General features: G+C 46.8%; 1 protein-coding gene across 1 annotated transcript; it reads left to right on the plus strand.

Moving 5' to 3' along the window:
* The first annotated feature begins 801 nt into the window (after nucleotides 1-801).
* lrig1 (leucine-rich repeats and immunoglobulin-like domains 1) lies at nucleotides 802-21,569 on the plus strand. The gene is made up of 18 exons (XM_088389316.1): nucleotides 802-1,808; nucleotides 7,582-7,653; nucleotides 8,202-8,276; nucleotides 10,519-10,656; nucleotides 10,860-11,003; nucleotides 11,466-11,609; nucleotides 11,717-11,860; nucleotides 12,659-12,802; nucleotides 14,111-14,191; nucleotides 15,061-15,132; nucleotides 15,636-15,707; nucleotides 15,797-15,960; nucleotides 16,055-16,396; nucleotides 16,874-17,155; nucleotides 18,173-18,607; nucleotides 18,771-18,905; nucleotides 19,551-19,787; nucleotides 20,092-21,569. Exons 1-18 carry the CDS (start codon nucleotides 1,606-1,608, stop codon nucleotides 20,271-20,273), a joined length of 3,066 nt encoding a protein of 1,021 aa, XP_088245442.1. The 5' UTR covers nucleotides 802-1,605; the 3' UTR covers nucleotides 20,274-21,569.
* Nucleotides 21,570-22,595: the final 1,026 nt, after the last annotated feature.

A 22,595-nucleotide genomic window follows, 5' to 3' on the forward strand; every position in this document is an offset into this window, starting at 1 on the left:
GTAAAAAATATTCGTAGGTAAGGAGTCTAATGGAAAATTTATTTATTGCCTATGTGCATTACTGAGATGAAATGATGTACGATCGTGACGATTTGAGAATTGAAAATTATGTTTGTTGATCAAATTGAAATCTTAATTGATTTTAGATACTTGCTAAATGACATTTAGCTAGCTGTTGTCTGTTTGGTCAAGCGGCATTCGCTCACTGAGCTGTGATTGGCCAAAGTAACTGTGATGTCATTTTTAATCGACGGCAAGCGGCAAAATGGCCGCCGCCCTGAGACCGATAAAAATGGATGGATTTTGCGGGTTAATTCATCGTCCACGCACGCAATTTAGCCCTGCTGAGGCGCATAGATCAAATTATTATAAAGAAAACGCATTTTAATTGGTTTCATTGATTGGAAAATTAGATTCCCCAAATCTGCTGTGTTAGTGCTCGTTTGAGAACTTATTTCCTTGACGGTCACCTCAAATGAAAACATAATGACATTTTAAACCGGTTTTGTGATTATGGCTTGTTGTAAAGCGATTAGTTGGGCTGTCTCCGGCGCTGGCGGCCCCTTTAAGAAAGAGCGAGAGTTAGCGAGAGGAGGCGGTGTTTGAGGTTTCACACCCCGGAGTGGGAAACTTGGGCGGGTCTTGACACCGCTGACTGACAGCGGCTCACAACGCCGCAAGTCGGCCGTACACGGTGAACGCAAAAGAACCAATCAGGGTAAGGTGTTTGAGCTACGTCATTTACAAACAACCAATTACAGCGAGCCGAAGGTGGCTCTGGAATCACTGTTGTGCTTCCAACGTGGGACTACACTAACCTACCAGAAAAAAAAAAGGAAAAGTAAGCCAGAGGACAAAACTCATGGTGGCGGTGCACGGTCAAAAGGAGCGGGACTCTTCTTTTTCTATTACTCGGACTATTTAGTTTTTGTGATTACAGTCTGCAAATAATAAACCCCCGACCGGGTCTCTATCGGAGTTTGGGGATCTTTTCAAAGTTGGACTGGAAGTTGGATTGAAGCAGTCGGGACTGAGATTTGAACGCTATGCTTCGCTCGGCTTGCTACCAACGCTGGAGTTATTTTACTGTGGAAAAAGTTTGGGGCTCAACTTTACTGTGCAGGGGACAGTAAACTACATGCACATTAAGTTCATTGTTAAAGCGACGTTAACTTTGCAACTTGCGGGCTTGCTATTGGCATGTTTCTAGTGAACCGGGCGCACTGTGCCCTTTAAACGTCTTTTTTTTTTGGTTGGACGTTTGCAAACATGTCACTCAAGTTGATGGGCACGCAGAAAATGTAGCGTTAAATGTTGCATCAATGCGTAGCAATCATGAAATTGAGTGGGAATTGACTTTTTTTTAATGACCAAACTGAATCACATAAGATTCAAAGCGCGCCTCGGACATCGAGGAAAAAGTTAAACCTCTGTCCTCAATGACTTTTTCCTGTTTTATCACCTACCTTTTGGCTATCGCGTACAATTCAGAAGAAACTTTGAACATGATTTAAAGTGCATCAATTTTTTACAAGGCTGCACGAATATTCCAGTTTGCGGGTTCTGGAGAACTCAGCCGCGGCGCTCTTAGTAACTGGATACAAAATGGCGGCGTCCTCGGGACGTTTTGGATCTCCCTCTCTTTGTGTTTTTTATTTATTTTTGTCACTCGAACTTTTGATCAGTCATGGATTGACATCCGAGTTGCAGTGTGCACAGAACTGTACCTGCAATGGAGATTCAGTGGACTGCAGTAACTTGGAGCTGGCAGCTCCGCCTGTTGATGTGCCTGTCAGGACGATTTCCTTGTAAGTGAATCACTTAATTATTACATGAAGCCCCTTAATCACTCTGTAAATATTTGATTATAACTTGAATTGCTACTGTCTGTCTGAGACTTCAAAAGTTTACATTTTGTTCCTCATGGTTTCTGGCTATTTTTGCATAAAGCTGCATGATAAATTGAGGTTTCGCCTGCAGCAAAGCACCTGTCAGCTAAGTCTCACTCATTAACCATCAAGACAAATTTGCAAAGTCTGCTGCAACCTTTTGTTTTGTCAAGATGAATGTATCCTGTTAATTGTGCAAGAGGCCAAGGCTGCCAGGCCCAATGTCGTACCATATTTAGCACTGCTGGATGAATTGTCCATTGCATCATCTCACGATGCTCTTTTATATGTGCTTAAAGTGAACACGCGTCTAATAATGGCTGTAAGAATCGGGATGTACAGTTTTTTTATTGTTGTTCCACTGGGTCAGAACTTGACGTGACTTCACTTGGCAACTGGAGTATTACGATGGTCAGTGGATCTCCACCACCTTTGATTGCTGGCGAATTGTGTTCACGCCCACAACGGCGCAAACAGGTTTTTAACTAACACCAAGCTGAATGCTTCTTCGAAAATACTAAAACCCAGTTCAGCAGACAATACTTACTCGGCACGGACATGTCTTCTCACAAATGGCAATTCTTAAAAAGCACTGCCAGTCAAGTGCAGCACTGCATGTGTTTATTGATCATGTTTGCAAACACCATCCTGGTTGCCCTGGTAGAAGGTGTGTAACTTCTGTTGAGCTAGCGTCGTATCATAACACCTCCAGTTGCGTCATGTAAAATAACTCTACTGATCCAGCATGATCTCTTGAAATTTTGTTATCTCGGGTGAAACAAGCTTTACAACTTTTAAATGATTGTTTTCAACCACGAGGCTACATACTTCTCTGCTTGGGCTCGTCGGTTTTTGGCAGGCAACTCTAAGAGCAACTCTGTTCCTGTAAGGCGTTGACTGCGTCTCGATTACGCTAACTAACCACAAAATGGTCAGGATTTCATGAAAGAAGCCATTTTTATTTACCTAAACATAATTCCTGCAAAATTACGACAGTTTATTTGTAACATAGTTAAAAAGAGCTTTTAATATTATTACAATAATTAAGTCAAATTACTGTTCGAGTTGGCGTTTCAGTAATGAACACGTAAGAGCAAACATGGTACAGTGAGTTACATAAGCAGTCTAGATCATCTTTTGCCATCCTGATTTTAGGTGGTTCTTTACAAGAAAGTGGATATATTATATATAAGAATGATGAAACATGATGGTTCACCCTTTGAATCCATCCGAGTCGTCTTTGTCATTTGAAGTCATCCAAAGAAGCTCTCCTTGCTCTCTCAGTGCCTCATCTTATTTTCAGCCACAGTAATGTGCATAAAAAGCACTTTGCCCACCGGGCACTGGGATTAATGGTATTTTTTAAAGTAAAAAAAGAAAAAGCATGTGCATTATTTGTTTTGACTGTTATTCCATGATGGGCTAGCGGATATACAGTTTCTGTCTCACTCGGACGCATTTCTCACAATAAAATGTGCTTTATTTAGGACACAAACCGCATTTTATTGTACTTTCCCTACGACACACAAGGAAATTCTGGTGCCAAGCCAGCGGAAGCCAACTACTGAATGATCCTCTTTGTACCTCAGCATTTCCCAAGTGGTTTTCCAAGTTCCCTAATATACTTGGCACGCTCTGCTGCTGCTTGTCCCCAAAACTGACAGAGGAGACTTATTGGTAAATAGTCGCCCTCAGGAAACGGATTTGCGTCGGCGGTTTCCCGGTTGACGACTGGCCGATCACACGGCCTCCGGGAATCTGAGGGTGCTAGTCGGGAGGACTGTGGTGGCGTTTTTCTTTTTTTCCAGCCTCCCTCATGCGATTGTTTTGTCAACATTGCGGTTCGCCGCCGATCCCGCCTTCAGGCTGGATCCACTCGCGCCGCCGTGCGCTACTTGACCGCCACTTTGTCCGAAATGGCTTTAGTCCCATCCCATTACGTGCTTATTAGTTATCTCGCCGCATTTGCTGTCAAGATCAACAGACTGGACAACAGCTAAATGGAGACACGCTCGATGAACGTTCGGGCGGCCGCGTAGCAACAACAGCGGCTCTCGGTGGGTTTACAACACTTGTGGTTTCACAGCAATTTCACACTAGGCCGCATTGTAATCCCGCGGGATTGAGAGTGAGTTTGTTTATTGCCATAGTTTTCCCTTGCTGTGTGCCTTGCGTGTTCCCTGGCAGATATTTTCAAGTCACAGTTTGACCATCACGCCGGGTTTTGGCTGATGTTATGTTTGGCCCTGATTTTCATCAGCTGTTCTTCCCTTTGGGTTTTCATCAGAGGTTATTGGCATGAAGTTCGAGGTGTAGAACAAATATGTAGAACATCTCCTTGGTAGAGCTCGCGTTAAAAGATAATAGCTTGGTCATGCTGTGCCTCTGGCTACTGCTGACCCTTTCGCCCAAATTTCTTTTGTTTGCAAAGCGTTGTCTGTGTGCCAAAGCACATGGCCCCAAGATGTGGCTCGACATCCTGCCCGGGAAAACCGAAGAACTCGCCCTCCCAGTCGGAGTGGCCGCAAAGGCTGGAGGAACTCTTTTGCTGCGTTGTGTGTGGGCGAGGAGCATTATGTGTAACAGGTTCCTGCTATGTATTTCAAAACAGGCACCTCATTTTGGCTTCAGGGTCATTATTTTTGCTTGAAAGTGAAGGATCTCCTCATCATTTTGGTCGTGAATGAAATGTTTCTGTGGATTTATGACTCCAATTAACTGTCACCATCATTTGTTACGTCAATGAAGACGAATGAGCCTGTCTGAGAAGAATCTATGCAGGACGACATTACCTTCACTTGCGTGTTAGGGGATCAGAAGCAAATTGTTTCTTTCTTGAAGGAGCAGCCTCACTATCATCCATAAAACCTTGCAAATGAGCTTCAGGTGGAGCTTCTTCTCCTGGTGTGGTCTTTTGTGGTCTTCTTTGCAGTTCTCACAATGTTTCTCTCGTCAACAGCAGCAGTTTTGTTTTTTTTTTCCTTTACTGTACTCGCTCAACAAGTGTTACAGTAAAGGACATTAGAAATAATTGAATTGGCTGCGGCCAATGTGCAAGTGGTTCAAATTGATTTTCCATCTTTGCTTGGCTTCACAATTGCTCCTTTTCCCACTAATAGACCGCACTGTGATTTTCGTGTAGGTCACACAACGACAACTAATGTGGTGAAACCCACGTTAAGTTGAACTTAGCACACAACAGCAAGGTCAAAAAGCGACTTCACGTTTCTCGACTTTTGATAACCTCGCGATATTACAAACATTTACTTCATCGCTTTAACTGACACGTAAAATGGTATCCAGGAGCTGCTGCTAGTTTCTGTGTACACCCAGACGGCAGTTGCCCGGCTATAAAGCAGACCCTGATGACAGTGTGTTTGTGTGCGTGTGTTTGCATGCACGTAGGTGTGTGTGTCTCTCTGACACACAGGTTATTATTTGATGAGTTTTACGATGCTATGAAACCGACCACATTTAAGGGCGTTTGTGTCCCCGTGGGGCTGAAAGAGCCTCGTCACTGACATCACTTAACGCTCTGGATGAGCAAAGTTCATACAGCATTAATGGACAATAGGAACAGGAAAGAATCATGATGATGTATCGCTGTATGTTCTGACTTACATCATGTCATGTTATGACATCATCTTTACGCTCTGGTCCCTCAGCAGCCATACATAGCGCAGCAGTTTTTGAAGAAAAGCTTTTTAATCTGTTTTTGTATGTCAAGGCGCAGCTGATGAACTCCATGTTTCTTCAGTTTCGCTTTGTCAGACCGGCCTTCCTTATTTTACTCCGAGAAAGATTTCTCGGTCGGCAAGTTTGACGCTAATGTCTTCGATTAGCCGCATATCCTTCCGGCGATCGGGCCACTTAAAATGACAAATTCTGACCTACACTCTGAGGTGAAGTGGACTATAACTAACCACCCGCACAAGTTATGAGTCACAAGTAATAACTTCAAGTTGTCGTTTGGCAGACTTATTGGTTTTGACTCCAAAGGTATTGAGTCAAAATCAATAAGCAGTTTTTTTTTTAGTGTCCACAGGAGTTTGTGGATGTGATTACAACAATATGCAGGGCGTTCTCTGTACATCCTTTCCCAGCTGGTTGTAAGGAACAACACGCCATCTTGTTTTGTCCCCCGTCAATCAATCCCAAATGACTTGGAGGCATCTGTTCTGTGCACTGCAAATTCTTTCAGATGCAATTGCTGGGCCACTATCTGGAAAGCATTAACCACTCTTAGTAGTCCCACTTGGATGAGGGAAGGAGGGAGATAAACTCCTGTTATCACCGTATTCTCATACAGTAGGTGTTAAAATGCCACCCATCTTATCTGATCGGCAGGAAAATAAATCGGGCTGAATGAAGCGAAGATAAATACACTTGTTGAGCGTATGCCGCAGTTGGCTGGAAAAAAAAAAGGCCGCATGCGGGCGTGCATGCAAACAAAGGAATGCTTTTGTTTGTTTGCCGCGACCTCTCGCACCCGTGTCGCACTTTTGCCACATTTTGCCTGCGAGGCTGTGTTTTCCCAAAGCATTCCTCGAAGGCAGCGGCAATGAAAGTTGCCGTATCGTTTTTTTGTTTTTCTTTTTACACTCAGCGTTGCCTTAACAAGGTAAATTGCCTCCTGTTGCAGAGGATGACAATTTAGTGATCTAGACCACAAAGGGAGGTGGCCCATTAAACGATCATAAACCAGACACACATGTACAACTCCCTGTCAGGCCTGCGCCCGGAGGGCAGACACATGCTCGGCTATTACCTCGTCACCCTCTCGAAGAAGGAGAAAGACACGTGGAGGGAAGTGGTCATTATCTGCAATCAAGCCCGGGAGACATAAAAGGAAAATGCGTCGAAGGGAAAAAAAAAAAAAAGACTTGCAGTTAAATAGTCGTAAAAAAATAATCGTATTATTGGACATGAACTGTCTTTTGTCGGGGCAATGACTCTTAATTTTGATCCGAAATGAGTCACGAGCGATCATGAATAACGGTAGCTTTGCCGTTTTCCTCGTGAGGCAGGAATGGAGGAATGTGGCGCATCAGGTAAAAGTGTCCGCGAACAAGAACTCATTTCTCAGCAGGCCTGCGAAACATTCCTAGTCGCTCTCTCACGTCTGGACAAACGGATGGAGGTGGGAGGGGGTAGGGGGGGTGTAGACTGGGATCTGCAGATTCCCTTTGTCGGGTAAACGCCAGCAGCAAACACAAACTCTCACTGTCCGATCCTCTGCCAACGGGCGGCGGCGGCGGGCCAGCAAAGTAGGAGGTGTGCGAGACATACCATAAGTTGGCCTTGTTTATGCCTGACGTTAATTTGATGAATTTGGCATGGGACACCGTCTGTGAAATGCAGATGTTTGCCCTTCAATGCTCCCCCCTCCTCCTCCTCCCCCTCCCACGTTGTCTGAGGTAACTCAATTGCTGAACAAGTCTCTCATCCTCTGTAAATCGAGTGCCGGCTATTAAATCTAAGTGCAGATTGATTGTGCAGACGAATGGCCTGTTAGTTTTGTTTGTGGAGCGAGCAAGCAGAGAGAGTTCCTTCATTGATAGTATTGATTCCGTCCTACTTGTAGTCATCCGGATGATTTTACACTTTGTTTTCACTTTGAATTAGCTTGCCGGCCGCACATTATTCACACTGCGAATTCATTATCACCGCCTTTTCTTTTTTTTTTTTCCAGAAATCTTGGCCGCAGCAAGCTGACTGACATCAACACCGAGGTGTTTTCCAACCTATCAAATTTACGAGAGTTGTGAGTATTCATCCACACCAAACATTCACTGTGTATATATTTCGGAAACTGTTTCACCGGCACTTCTTAAAATGTCTGCCAGGTCAGCACAAACAAGGTTCAGGTAACCTGCTTATCGTAGTCCTGCTAAAAAAAATGGGAACATTAGTATTTAGGACGCCATAGCTTTATTTGTTCCCACACACGCAATCGGGACTTCTTTTTGCGGCACGGCCTCGTCAATTTGGTAGCATCGACACTTGGTCGCAACTTCCTCGTAGGTGTTACCTTGAGCCAAGCCCGATTGAGAATAAGTGGTGGTTTGCTATATTAAGCCTCTTCTCCACCACCTGATATTGTAGCCAACACTGGCCTTGTCAATAATTTATACGGCGAGGAAAGGACTTGGCTCGCTTTCACTCAACACAAAACACACAGAAAAGCTTAGCCGCACTCGTGACATCATCAGGCCAACCAATTCTGTTACACTTTTTCTTGTGTCAATTATAATTAGATTTTTAAAGTAGTCTCCATAACCATCTGCTGACTGTGCGTTGGTGACTTTTCAGGCGGCTGGACCACAACGAGCTGACCTCCATACCGGATTTAGGATCGGCGGCTTCAACGATTGTCGCACTCTACCTGTGAGTAGACAGCGCTGCTTGCTGCCAGAATGATCTGCCTCTTGGTATTCTTAGGCTACTGGCCTCTTTGAAATGCTCTTGAAATAGTCTCCTGACATCTGTCAAGGATGCAAATGCTTTTACGTGTCACTTTTAGAACAGTGGCACTAGCGTTACAATGTTACAGTATCATAAAAAATAAAAAATAAATCACTAACTAGATTTCCATTTGAGCTCGTTGGGTATCATTCTAAGATTTAAGAGTATAATCCTATTAGGCAGACATTTGTGTCACGTAAGCTCAACGTTTTCTCCGAGTCGTGAAACCGGGCCTGCGGGGACTGCCCGCATTGGCATCTCACTGGAGATTTATTGCCTTATTTGGGAGGGAGGGAGGTAGGGAGAGCGTACGTATGTGCCAATGCTTGTCCGTGTTAAAAGCAGGAACTCTGCAGACAATATTTCAAATATAAATTTAGTCTATAGAAAGTCAAAGCCTGAAAACTGGACCAACGTTGCCAACTTGATCTAGATTCAATCTAACTCCTACTAGTTCTTGAAATGTTCAGAAAGGTTTATCTCATCCATTTCATTTTCTCGACACCTTGCTGGAGTGCAGGCCGCCCGCCTGAAAACCTGCAGCTGCTGTCATCTTTCGGTTTTAGTGCTGAGGATTGCAAGAGTGGCACCTTAGCCTGGTGTGCTCAGAAGTCATCCCGAAGCCTTTTTGCGGTCAGAGTCTTTCTGCTTTTCCTCACGACAGAAAACCTCTATTCGCTCCAAGCATGGAAGTAACGCCCCTCCAAATAACCAGGGGGGCTTTTTTTGGCCTGACTTGAAGCCTGTTGCCAGGGAAGAGCCCGCGGGGGCTGACAGGAGAAGAGGCGAGAGGGAGGGTCCAGTATTTACAAAGCCACACAGCTGAAGTGAAGGCCCACCGAAGCACTTGCAGCTGCAGCTGTCCGTCACGTAGCTTACAGTAAAACGGGTGACGGCAAGCCGGGGGAGGAAGGGATGGGGGGGGTGACATCACCGTTTGGCGCAAGAGAAATAGTTCACCAATAAAGGACATTGTCCGAGGGTCATGTTAGAAAACAGAAGTTTAAAAAGAGAAATGAAAGTGGACAGTAAGAACATAAGGATGGCGCAACAAAGCATAAAAATGGTGTTGTTGTCACTGACGCAACTGCACTTGTCCACTCCACACATCGCCCTCCATGTCAACTTCAAAGCGAGGTTCGAATACCGTTGGGAGGGAGGAGGTCATGCATACTTTGTCTCTTTTTGAACGGACCTACTAATTGCCTTCATAGCGCTGGAAACGGTCTTACCAGGGTAAATGACCGATGCATCAAAAGAAGTGTCAAAAAGGAACCGGGCTCGTGCTAATCAGATGCTCGATGGACCACGTTATTGAGATTTTGGAATTAAGTACAGTAGATAAATCTCCCGGACTTCAAAAGCCGAGCAGCAGCGATTCATCAACGTTGTCATCAACAGTATGATAAAGATGGCCGCCAGTGTCGAGCAGTCAAGCTTTCATAAACGCCGCCATTGTCCGTCCCAACTTCAAACACGCCGGGCGCTCTGTCTCTCTCGCACAGCTGGATCCTCGAGCGTGGGAGGGAGCGAGTTTGGGTGGGGGCCGGCCGTGGTGGTGGAACTGGAAGGAGCGAGAGAGGTCAATCTCTTCCACCAGTCTGAGGCTGATCTGTTTTTCCCAGCAGAGGTCACCAGCTGTTGACCCTTGCTCACTTCTTAACTATCCCCTATTTTTCTCCTCCCCCATTCTTTTCCCTCAAAGTAGCCACTGTGTGTTACTCTGTTTTGTTGTTTGTGCGCTCGCACGGTTCGGCCTGAAGCATTATGGCCCGTGTTTATTCAGGTGGGCACTGCGGCGTGACCCCCTCATGCCCCCCCCCCCCCAACCAATAAATGAGCATGTGTGTGTCCATTTGCTAGCTGAAGGCTAGAAAGGAAGGAGGCACTGACCGACCTTGTTTTGACAGTGTTAGAACACCTGCTCTCTTTTGCTTTCTTTGGCTCTTTGGACACAAACGACCCTGGGAATGAAACCAGTCGGTCGCAAAATATGGCGGAAGCTTGATTGAGTATGAAGATGGGTTCAATTAGAGTCTCCCCTCTGGCTTTCCTGTGTCGAGGTCAAATGCCAATAAGACAGATTTGAAACACTGCTTATGCAACCAAACGTCAGGCATATTTTTGTTTGTTCAGTAAAATATCTCTTTTTGCTCTTCCTCAGACATCATAACAAAATCCGCAGTATTGACGGCGCACGAATCCGAAACTTGGTTTCCTTGGAAACCTTGGACCTGAGCAATAATGACATCACCGAGCTACGAGGACACTCCTTCCCCGCAGGCCTCCGGATTAGAGATTTGTAAGTATCGGTTCAGACGTTAAACTACTCATTAAATGCAGTTACACAATGAATTCCGTTAAGAGCACTTAATGTTTTTTCAAGCCTTTGATGTCGATAGGAAATTCTCAGTTCTTCCATTTGCACAAGCATAACATCGTGCAACCTCACCCGAAAGAAGAAATGTGTGTAGTGAGTGTGCAGCTGTGTTTGGGCGTCCTCAGGTACCTCAGCAGCAACAAGATCAGCACATTAGAGCCTGGAGCGCTGGACCGTCTCGGCTCCACTCTCCAGGTCCTGAGATTGAGCCGAAACCGTGTCAGTCAGATTCCCGTCAGGGCATTCCAGCTCCCGAGGCTTACCCAGCTGTGAGTACTTTTGAATTTACATCGGGGTGAAAATGTGGGTCAAACGCAACCGAGTTGTATGAACAAAGATTTATTGGCTTCTTCCAAGTTCCCCAAGTGGTTTCTTCATTCTCCGTCCTAGCTTAGCCGAACTTCCTTTTACTTTGTCTCACCGAAGTTGGACGCTGTGTACACAACAAGTATTGATTGTCTACGCCTCTGACTGGAAGAGTAAAAGCGCTTTTGGAATGGAAGTCTAACCTGTTTTGACTTTATCAGGTTCTACAGGTGTTTTTTTTGTCGGCCAGCCAATTGTGTGACGTCAAATTAAACAGAAACAAATAGGCCAGGTTGTTTATTTCCTCCTTTGAGGGCAATTATTTTTCCTTCTTAATTGCTGATGTGATGAAACAGTTTTTATGGGGTTTTATAAATAGTTCATAACCTTTTGGCATGATTTGTGTTCTTCTGTCCAACCCGCAGCGAACTGAACAGGAACCGCATCCGCCAGGTGGAAGGTTTGACTTTCCAGGGTCTTTCCAGCTTGGAGGTGCTGAAGCTCCAAAGAAACAGCATCAACAAGCTGACTGATGGTGCTTTCTGGGATCTTGCCAAGATGAAAGTCCTGTACGTATCTCTGACAATGACTTCTTATTTCTGAAATGTACGATTCGATATTTCATGGCGGCGTTCTGTTGTCATGATTGATATCTGATTGATTGTTTGTAATCCAGACACTTGGAGTACAACAGCCTGAGCGAGGTGAACAGCGGCTCCTTGTATGGTCTGACGTCCCTTCAGCAGCTCTTCCTCAGTAACAACTCAATAACCCGCATCAATCCTGACGGTTGGAAGTTCTGCCAGAAACTGAGGGAATTGTGAGTGCCACCTCCGACTCAAAATTTGTTGATATATAATTATTCCATATCTACATCCATTTTATCTTCAGCAATATGATCTTTCAAGGGTTAAACGCCGCAGAGCTTGTACACTCAATATGCTCTAGGAAGGATAATCCTGTTTATCCCATAATTAGACCTGAGCTCAATAGCTTTAGAACTGTTCCTTTGCTGTTTTGTGTGTCTTTTTCTTCATCCCTTGAGCGTATGCCATCTTGCGCTCGCCGTGTTGTGGTAATTACACCGACGGATCACATTTGCCCGCCATTGTCAAGTGAAGGACAAGGTATTAGCTGAGAGCCTTCCTCCTTTTCTGTTGACATGAGTGTCATTTCACTGCTATAAAATGCTTTACTCAGCTGAGGCGTTACTAACTGCGAGGTGGACCGGCTTTGCGTGTTTGTCCATGTGTAACAGTTAGACAAGATTACCAGTTAGATGTAAGTTTACCGTTCATATCTGAGCGCCATATCCTGTAAACATGTCTATGAATGATAGATTGCCTCCTGGCTGTCCTCGTTTTAGTGGTCCTGTGGCTTTTTTTTTATTTTATTTTTTTATCAGGCGCTCTGCATATATGAGCAAGAGGGGAGCTGTAGGAAGTCACAGGACGAAGACTCACTTTTGATGACTATTAGTCATTTCCATTTGAAATTTACCGTAAATAAGTGTATAGTATCCAAAATCAGTCTTAAAAAAACATGTTTTTCTTCCTCACTGCTATGCCTCGCTTGTCCTAGTCGCTGTGTGTGTCTCACCCGCATTTTCTCTCTCCAGGAATCTGTCGTACAACAACCTGACGCGTCTGGATGAAGGCAGTCTGGCTGTGCTGGGGGATCTCCACACCCTCCGTCTGGGACACAACGCAATAAGCCACATCGCCGAGGGAGCCTTCAGAGGCCTCCGGGCTGTACGCATCCTGTAAGTCTACACCCCCCCCCTCCTCATCTGCCATTAGCAAGTCAAAATCACTCCTGAGATGTGCCGCAGGGGAGTAGTGAAAGCCGAGATGTTGTCATATTTGATTAGCTCTTTGAATATGCCATGCTGATTTGAGGTCTTTGGTGTTTGCATATTCAAAGTTTGATCACATAGGCTTTTATTTTTTTAGGGACAAATTGTTCCGTGTTCAATTTTGTCACAGTTTCTGTGGCAACTTTCTGATCTTTCTTGCTTTGTTCCTTTTGGTTTTGTTTTGCTCCGAAAAGAGTCACTTTGCTACCTTCGAAACTCACGCAACAAGTTCCTTTTTTTTGCAAAATATTCAACCTGTTGGGAAAAAAAAAGAGAACATTAGTACGTAAAAGACGAAAGCCTGGTGAGTGCACTGTGGGTGGCAGAGCCAGGTAGTGTTGTGCCCTCACAGCCTCTCGCTGCACACTTTTTATTTTCATGAACACACACTTTATCTGTTCCCTCATCCTCCCCGTTCATCCCGGCACTCTTGTGTCTTTGAGGCAGACCTAATTTAATCAGCCGAGGGGAGAACAGCCATAGACCGAGCCCGAAAGTTAGCCGGGGGAGCTTTAATTGGTCCCGCTTTGCTGGCTGAGCTGGCACGCCACCCGAGCCTGCGGCGGGGTGTGAAAGCTCCAAACAAGCCTGCATGGTCCCCTTATTCGGACACGGGGGTTGTTGGCCCATCGCGCCGCCCCCACCTTGCTCTTGAACGCCCCAACCCAACACCCACCACCACCACTGGCCTTGCTTTAACAAGCCAACAACCATTCACATCCAGCCAGCCAGAAAGAGTTGGAAATTGGCAGCTCCAGTTTGGCAGCCAGTGGGGGATGAAAAGAACGAGGGTGGGGAGGGGGGGGTTCTGCAAAGCATGGGAAGGAGCAGTATTATGTTATTGTGAAGACCGTGATGGGTGGGTGTGGTTGGCCAGCAACCTCAAAGGTCTTGAGTTTGAAAAATGACTTACTACACTAGTGTTTGTTCCCTTCCTAGACAGCTGGCCTTGACTGTATTGTGTGAAAAAGCAAGTGAAAAACATTCAACAAGTGTTAAGGAACTTTCTTTCAGTAAATCTATTCAATCTTTGCCCGGCCATTGCTAAGCTTGCTCTGTAACCCATGAAGACTTTTGGCCCGAGAGTAGAGCAGCAGAGAGGCTTCTAAGGCCAGGTGCAACCCATGACGAAGACTCGGCTTTGCCAAGACAGCACCGAACCTGTCATCCTTCCGACATTTTCATCCTAACCCTCTTTTCTCTCCTTCTCTGCAGGGAGCTGGACCATAATGACATCTCAGGCACAATAGAAGATACCAACGGGGCCTTCTCGGGATTGGACAGCCTCAGCAAGCTGTGAGTCTCTAATTCTTGTTTTCCCCTTTTAAATTGGGCTCTCCCATTTTCACCATGAACCCCAAATAGTTTTCAAATTGGCACGTAGTTCAATGTGACAAGTCGTCAAGTCTCCCGGGATGGAGAGTTGGTGCTGGCCTTTGAGTAGTAATTCCTAGTAATCAAGCCACAGGATGAAAAGACGATGTCCAGCCAAGATGGTTCTCAGTGTGTGCGCCGCTAAAGGAGAAAGAGGAAGAGAAAGGGTCTTTTCTTCACACTGGCGGGGGTTCGCTCCCCAATAGGCTTAGTTCCATTTCTTCTCCGTGCTTGCGCTCGACCTGCCCCCGCTTTCACGCTCTCTGTTGTTGGGAGCTGAGAGAGGGTGAAATTGAAGGCCGCATTCAGTCATCAAAATCAAACGCCTCACACGCCCCCGAACCCTGACCCCTACGTCTTTTGTCAAGTGTGGGCCCGAGCGGCTCGATGCATCCCAAGCCTGCTTAGCTGAGCCGTGGGAGGGAGAAGATGCAAAAAATAAAAAGAGAGGGAGAAAAATAGTTGGCGGCACATCAAAGTGTACACACAGGCGTGCTTTCAATTATTCTTAACGTAAATTGCATGAATGACAAAGTAGAAGATCCAATGGAGGAAAGGACGTGGAAAGCAGCAGCTGGCTGAGCTTCTCATGTAGTAGCTTAAATATCGTCACAAACTCCGTCGGGTCATTGCTAATATCATTCCACGCAAACACAATTTCACACACTCACTCTTTCACCTTTTGGCTAATCTCTAGACAGTTCAGATTTCCGCATTTTCGATCCCCCGCCGCTTATCAGATTCAGCCTTGCTAATTGTGCTCCACTCTTCTCCACATCCATCATGGTCAGAACGCTTTTTGGAAACAAGATCAAGTCCGTGGCAAAGAAAGCCTTCGCTGGACTTGACACCCTGGAACACCTGTGAGTATTCTACAATGGGGGGGGGGGTCACATTGTCTGAGAAGGGGGTGAAATGAATAGCTGGTGAGGAGATGCTGATTTCAGTATGTAGCAAGGGGGGGGGTGTCAAATTGGTTTCCCCTTAGAGGGCCATCATGACTGTAAAATCACATAATTGTAATATTATTGCCTGATCATGTTATAGATACTAATTTGGAATGTAGAAGCCATTGAAAAAACTTTCAACTTGGTTCACTGGGTTTGCTTTAGTGGTTTGACACCAGTGATGTAAAGGCCGAAGCCACGGCAAGCGCCCAGCTGCCTCTTTCTCGCTAGCCCAGCACAACTTCAACTATGACCTTTTGGCTTCCTGCCGCCGACCAGGAACAAAGCTGTAGAACATGTGTCGCATTCTACCAGAGGATTGCAAATTCCCCTAAGCTTTTTCACAACCAGGCATACACACCTGGATTTGGTTGTATGTATCTGAGGACGTTTGTTGACTTGCTGCCGCACCCCCGCAGGAACTTGGGTGACAATGCAATCCGCTCCATCCAGCCCGATGCCTTAAGCAAGATGAAGAACCTCAAAACTCTGTGAGCACTCACCACATCATCCAACCCACATTTTACCTGGACACGTTACGTCCCAAATTGATTTTCAGGTGTTTGCTTCTTCTCCGCAGTCTCATCCAGAGCGACAGCTTCTTGTGCGACTGCCAGCTCCGCTGGCTGCCTGAGTGGTTGGTGGCCCGCGGAATGCAGAGCGGCGTTAACGCCACGTGTGCCCACCCTGAGGCTCTCAAGGGTACCAGTGTATATCAGGCTCCATCCAGCAGTTTTTTGTGCGGTGAGTAATGTGTGTGTGTGTTTGTTCTTCAATAGCTTTCATTTAAATTCCGTACTTACTTTGACGTTTCCCGTCCCCTTCTGTCATCATTTAGATGATGTTCCCAAACCCCAGATCAGCGTCCACCCAGAAACCACAGTGGCGGTCCTCGGCAGCAACGTGCGCCTCACCTGCACGGCCGCCAGCAGCAGCTCGTCACCCGTGACCTTCACGTGGCGCAAGGACCAGGAGCTGCTTCGACACGCCGAGACGGAGAACTACGCCCACGTGCGCCCTCGCCCTCAAGACGGGACGGGCGGAGGCAGCGGCGTGAAGGAGTACACCACGATCCTCCACCTGCGCCATGTCACCTTTGCGCACGAGGGCCGCTACCAGTGCATCATCGCCAACCATTTTGGCTCCACGTACTCAAGCAAGGCCCGTCTCATCGTCAACGGTAGGCTTTGTTCGTATAAATGGAATTGCCAGAAAATCGATGACACAGCAGTATTTCTTTTTTTTGTATTGCTGTTGAAAAAAACAAAACAGGGCTGTGCAGCGAAATCACGGCCATCAGTTATCTGTTAACATGTGCGTGATTACATCACTTCCGCCAAATAAAACGTCTGTTGACATTGCGCTTATCTGCCTTTCAATTGTTCCACTTGACAGAGGCGCAATTGAGTCCGGTAGCCATGCGGGAGTTTCTCCTCTTTCAGCCGAACAAAAGTCTCCACTCTCTTTTGCCGTTCGTAACAAATTGATTTGACTCCATGACAGAAGCCATTTCTCTACCGCTCTGCCCCTCGGCCTTCTCGTCACGTTTGTGACAGAATTATTCTTCGGTTTGTCATCTTTGGTGTCATGCCTATGAAAGCTTGCAGAAGTATGATTCCGCCTGCGTCCATTTTAATCCAAGTTTTTGGGTCTGCAGTGCTGCCATCTTTTGTGAAGACGCCCAGGGACAGCACCATCAGAACGGGCCACACGGCGAGGCTGGAGTGCGCCGCCGAGGGCCACCCGGCGCCGCAGATCGCCTGGCAGAAGGACGGCGGCACGGATTTCCCCGCCGCCCGGGAGCGGCGGATGCACGTCATGCCCGACGACGACGTGTTCTTCATCATGGACGTCAAGCCCGAAGACATGGGCGTGTACAGCTGCACGGCCAAAAACACGGCGGGAACTGTGTCCGCCAACGCCACGCTCACCGTGCTAGGTAGCGTTCGCTTCTGCTCATTTTGGCCCAGCGTTGATGCTTTTCCCACAACTCCAAAGGAACACGCTTGTAAATAACTCGGCTCTCGTGTGGGAAGCTGTAGAATGGCCAGCTTTATATTTTTCCTTTCCTCAGCAGCTGTGGCCTTGCTGTGCGGGTCGGGGGCCAAAGGTCAGCGTTGAGGGTCAAAGGGGATTGTTGGGGGAGCGAGCGCGACTCACAGAGGGATGTTTGTTAGACATTCCCAAACAACCCCCACCGTTACACCTCCACTCTCTGTGGGAGCGACCGACACACGTTATTGGTCGCTCTGTCTTGTTGGTTCAGACCGAACCGAGCTGACTAAGATCATCTTTGTCTTCTCTTGTCGGGAATGGAAAGAATAAACCGTTTTCATCGGGTTGCCCTTAAACGAGCTCTGGGTGGCGGTACTTGAGACTGGGGCGACTGAGGACTAAGCCACTCGACAAACAGGAAAAATAGAAGCGAGCAGCCTCGTGCTGATCAACTGAATCTGTGAAGGAGCGGCGGGGGTGGGCACGGAGGGGGGTTCGGGCGGCCTTCGAGGGGCCCCTGTCTGGAAAATCCTCTCGGTGAGAAAAATGGAAGCCCGAGACGAGCCTGGAAAGGAGGAGCGTGTTCGTTGGGGGGAGTGGAGAGAGTGAGAGAAGATTGATAGGAGAGAGACGGAACACTGAAGTGGGTTAAGTGAGATCTCTTTATCTGTGTATGTCCTGCTGTGAGGGGAAGTTCTCAGTATGCGAGATGCACACACACACACGCACACTGGTCAATGTGTTGCCGCAGAAACACTTGAATTATTCTTCTCTAGAGGCTTTTGTCCCTGGAGAAATCCTCTAAGTGAAAATGTTTCCTTACCTTAAGATGTTTCATGATGTTCACAGATGTCAAGGAAAACTGTTCGACCGCAGCCAAGACGTATATATTTTTTTAGATACTCTGAATTCTAACCTAGTTTGTGCGATCGCTCAGACGATATTCCCTTTGGCCTTGCAGAAACCCCCCACTTGGCGCAGGACCTCGAAGATCGCAACGTGGTCGTAGGAGACACGGTGGCGCTGCAGTGCAAGGCGCTAGGCAGCCCTCCGCCCCGCATCACGTGGCTGCACGACGACCGGCCTCTCCGCCCCTCCGACCGCCATCACTTCACCCCCGGCAACCAGCTGCTGGTCATCGGCGCGGCGACGCCGGAGGACGCCGGCCGCTACACCTGCCTCATGTCCAACACGCTGGGCACGGAGCGCGCTCACAGCCAGCTGCTGGTCACTCAGCGCCGTGGGCCCTGCGCCGCCGCGCCCGGCATAAGCACGGTCACCATAGGCATCATGGTCATCGCCGTGGTGACGAGTATTGTGGTCACCTCCCTGGTGTGGGTGTGCATCATCTACCAGACGAGGAAGAAGAGCGAGGATTGCAGTGTCACCAACACGGGTTAGTCTTCTTCAGCAACACGTGACTTAGTTCAAAACAATCCTCATGAATGTGGTTTGACCTGTTAACCAGACGTAAACTCGAGGGCAACTGTGTTTTTGTTTTTTGCGGCCGCTTGTCGGAAAACTTTTTTCTCTAATTCTTGCAACTCGCTCACCTCCAGATGAGACTATCGTTCCTCCCGACGTGCCGAGCTACCTGTCCTCTCAGGGAACGTTGTCGGAGCGCCAGGACGTTTGCATCCGCGTTGAGGCCGCCAGCGGACCTCAGCCCAACGGACACCTGGTCGACTCAACAGGTAGCTTCTAACCTCCATCTCAGATTGGCTAATCCCGCTTTTTAGTTTATGTTGCAATCCGACAGCCTGAATTTTCTGCCAGCTGCGGGCACAATTAATTTGCATCTTATTGCAGCAACTGCTGTAAAAATAGAAAGAATTAAAAAGGTAGCATGCAAATGCCTTTGTGTCGCCTCAGCTTTGATTGAGTCCAATTATGTGCACATTTCCTCATACCTGATTATTTCGCCATGTTTATTTTTTTTGGGCTACAATCGGCTTATGCCTTTGAATGTGGTGTTTAGTGCCGAGCCTGAACTTTTGCTGCCTTTTTTCCGTAGTCTAAACAAGGCATTTCATTTGATAGTAGAAAACACTTTTTGTAGATTGTTGTCAGTGGAAACATTAGCTGGCCTATTTAGTATGCTTACGTCATTTCGCTTCTTTCAGTCCCTTGCTGAAAGGGCAACAAACTCACTCTTTCGATCAGAAATATTTGCTAGTTTACTATTTTTGTGATAAAGTCCGATTATATTGGCATTTAAACAAGCAATTTTAGTTATTATTATTTTGAAAATGACCAATATCAAAATGAACCGGTCTATACTGTGTGTATTTGCTACACTCCATCCACAAACATTTGATTTATTTTAAAATGTGCCGCAGGATTCGATGGTCCGGTCCTGTGCACGGATTGCATGGAGAGCAGCGAGCTCTACTCCAAAGACCCGGATTACCAAGTGCACGGCTTTGCCCCGGGTGGGCTCAGCGAGTATCACCAGCAAGCCGCCCCTCCGCCCTATTCGCACTGTTCCTCGGCGGATCGCGTGGCGCCCCTCTGCAACGGGATTCGAAAGGACGCTCAAGGATTTCCAAACAACGTGAATCCGCACGACAGAGAAGGTAAATCAAACATGCCCGCTGGAATTTCAAATTGCATGTGGAGGCAAATACTGCGTCTCGGCTAGTCACTGTTGATTGATTAGCGAAGACCAGCGCTTACAATGTAACAATGTTGCATGCCCCGAGCCATGAGTGTGCGGGCGCTGCTGCCAAGCTCTTAATTACCCGCCTCAACATGTCTGGCTGATTATTGAATTGCTCCAGCGAGACTCAGACGCAGCCCGCAGGCCACGCTTCGCTTAGCGCCGCTGGACGACACCACGCAAGCAAATCTCATATTTGCGTTTCTTGTCTTCCTTCCCAGCGAGCAGATCGGAAGGAACACCGGCCGCATACACGTCGCAGGAAGATACTTTCCACCCTCCGGTAAAACTGGTGAGCCGAGGACATGTTGACAATGACTGTGAGCCTGAGCTCAGACAGACTCTGCTGTCCAACGGGCACGCCGTAAGAGCCTCGCCCCCCCTGAGGAGAAGCATCGATTAGCGGTGGATTCACTCTAGCTGCATGGACCTGTTTTTGTTTTCTTTCTTTGCACTGGGAAATGAACTGCTACCTCATATCGAGGCCAAGCGCTCCCGAGCCGCGTGGATCTTGGAGCGCCGAGGGGGGGAAATCCGGAGTTTGAAGGCGGAGCTTGTGTGGGTGGCGTCCCATCTGAGCGTATGTGCTGTACATAGTTTAAAAACCTTCTGTTGGGAGGTGACCACTAAGAATTTTAGCTCCAAAAAATGTGACTTGCTTTTGAAGCAAACAGTGCAGTGAAAATGGATTTGCCCTCTTCTTGAAATCATTTCCCCATATTATTGTTTGTTGGATGATCTGAAACATTAAAGTGGGGAGACAATGCAAAGTAAGAATTTCAGCGGAGGCCTCGCCAAAACATTTTCACGGCACTGTAAATGTCGGCAACCGTGTACAGTACGTGAACGTGCAGGGACATCAGACTGTACATAAGAGTTTTCTTATATATCTTTTACAAAAGAGTATTTGGATTTATGTGCATGACAAAGGAGTGATAGTATTTTTATTCAAAAGACAGGTAAAAAAAAAAAAAAAGCCCTTTTTAAGCTTTTACCAACAGTCAGCTGTGGTGCCTTATTGCATGGTCAAAGTGTCATAATAGCAAACTGTATGTGAACTTTTCCCGAAAGACACTGGTACACGATTGCAAGCGAAACACTTGATTGCACTTGAATGTTTGCTTTTCTCTCAAGCGATCCCACCGGTCACAGCCAAATGCTTATTACTACTTTCATCATTCGTGGATGTTGTATGAAGGACAAGCGTTTGGTGTCAATGATGTCAGTGGTGGACGGGGTTACCATGCCAACAAAAGCACTTGTTTGCTCCCTTGGTAGAGGCAGCGGCAATGCAGTTTTTTTTTTTCCTCAAACAAAGAAGCTTTGCGTCTTGACTTGAGGTCATCGGCGGCTCCAAAAGCTGAAGTTATAGATTGTCATTCGAACTGACGTTCAGCTGTGTAGCCTATTAATAATAATAATAAAAAAAAAAAAGGTCGAAGGTCGCTGCTGTTGTATTGTTACTGCTGTAAAGTGAATCCGCAAGTGACGGACAGCATCACTGCAGCGTTAAGGCAAATGCAAGTTGCACCCTTTATCTGAACTGTGACCCTGTCGGGGTCAATGAAAAGGGACAAACAACCTGAGGGAGTTCAACTTTTAATTTATTAAAACACATTGAATGTCTGCGTTTAAAAAAAAAAATGCTAAAGGGACTGCCATGGTATTGAGGTGTCTAATAAAATCCCATTTGGCTTTACAGACTCGCTTTTCTAAACAGAATCAAGGTGTGTTTTGTTTTGAGTCACACGGCCGACAGCCGACTTGGCGTTTAGCACAGATCACATGTCCTGCTGGTTATGGAGGAGTCATCAATTCAAATGAAGCGTGCACAGCAGACATGGAACCAAAGACCTTGATCTTCAAAGCGCACACACACATGGAGAGACATGCATACGTAGCTGATTTTCCCAACAGGAATGTCTCCTGAAGCTCCAAAGACAGCAGGCATTTTTGCCCTTATGCGGGCTGTTTAAAATATTAGCCACGGAGTCAGAGCCGACTGAGGGTCACTCAACGTGCGTTCCAGATCGAAGCGGCCCAGACGGCAGCCTTGACCGAACACGCACCGACCATTTTTGTCCAACAACCTGGTGACAAGCGACTTGACAAACAATCCCACCTGTGTGGCATCTGTTTCCCGTATACGCCCCTCAACTGGATTAATCACGTTTTCAACAGACTGGCCAATGGAGAAGATTGCTCAAACAAAACAAGTAAAGGAACAAATCGACCACAGGCTGTCCAGTATTGAATTGCAAGCAGATGTAAAAATTACAAGACATTGTGACCGTTTTGAATGAGCAATATAGAGAACCCCCGGTTGCTCAGTCACTGAATGAGGTATTCAGTGTAAAGCATTTTGATTGGTGGAAAAACCTTACATGTAACCAATTCATATTACAGGTCACAGGTGTCAAGCTCTAGTCCTCTGGGCCGCGTTCCAACATGTTTTCCAAGTGACCCTCGTTAAGCGCACCTGCGTGAAAAGTTTTAGCCACTTTCACGTTCAAAAGGAGCTAAAACTTTTCACGCACCTGCACTTAACGAAGGAATCACTCGGACACTCCATTAGGTACACCGCCACTTTCAATAACAGGCCACTTTATTAGGGAAATATCATGGTCAAAGGTTACAGGAGTCAAGCTCTGGTCCTCTGGGCCGCGTTCCAACATGTTTTCCAAGTGACCCTCGTTAAGCGCACCTGCGTGAAAAGTTTTAGCCA

Source organism: Syngnathus floridae, chromosome 11 (assembly GCF_059516105.1).
Source record: "Syngnathus floridae isolate MCC-2025c chromosome 11, RoL_Sflo_1.0, whole genome shotgun sequence".
Classification (NCBI taxonomy): Eukaryota; Metazoa; Chordata; class Actinopteri; order Syngnathiformes; family Syngnathidae; genus Syngnathus; species Syngnathus floridae.

What these genes read in the sequence shown, in the direction of transcription:
- lrig1 (XM_088389316.1), top strand. Translation starts at nt 1,606, where the DNA reads ATGGCGGCGTCCTCGGGACGTTTTGGATCTCCCTCTCTTTGTGTTTTT. An exon ending in GGCCTCCGGATTAGAGATTT is followed by an intron (nt 10,657 to 10,859) that starts GTAAGTATCGGT and finishes GGGCGTCCTCAG; the next exon opens with GTACCTCAGCAGCAACAAGA. An exon ending in CGCCACGCTCACCGTGCTAG is followed by an intron (nt 17,156 to 18,172) that starts GTAGCGTTCGCT and finishes TTGGCCTTGCAG; the next exon opens with AAACCCCCCACTTGGCGCAG.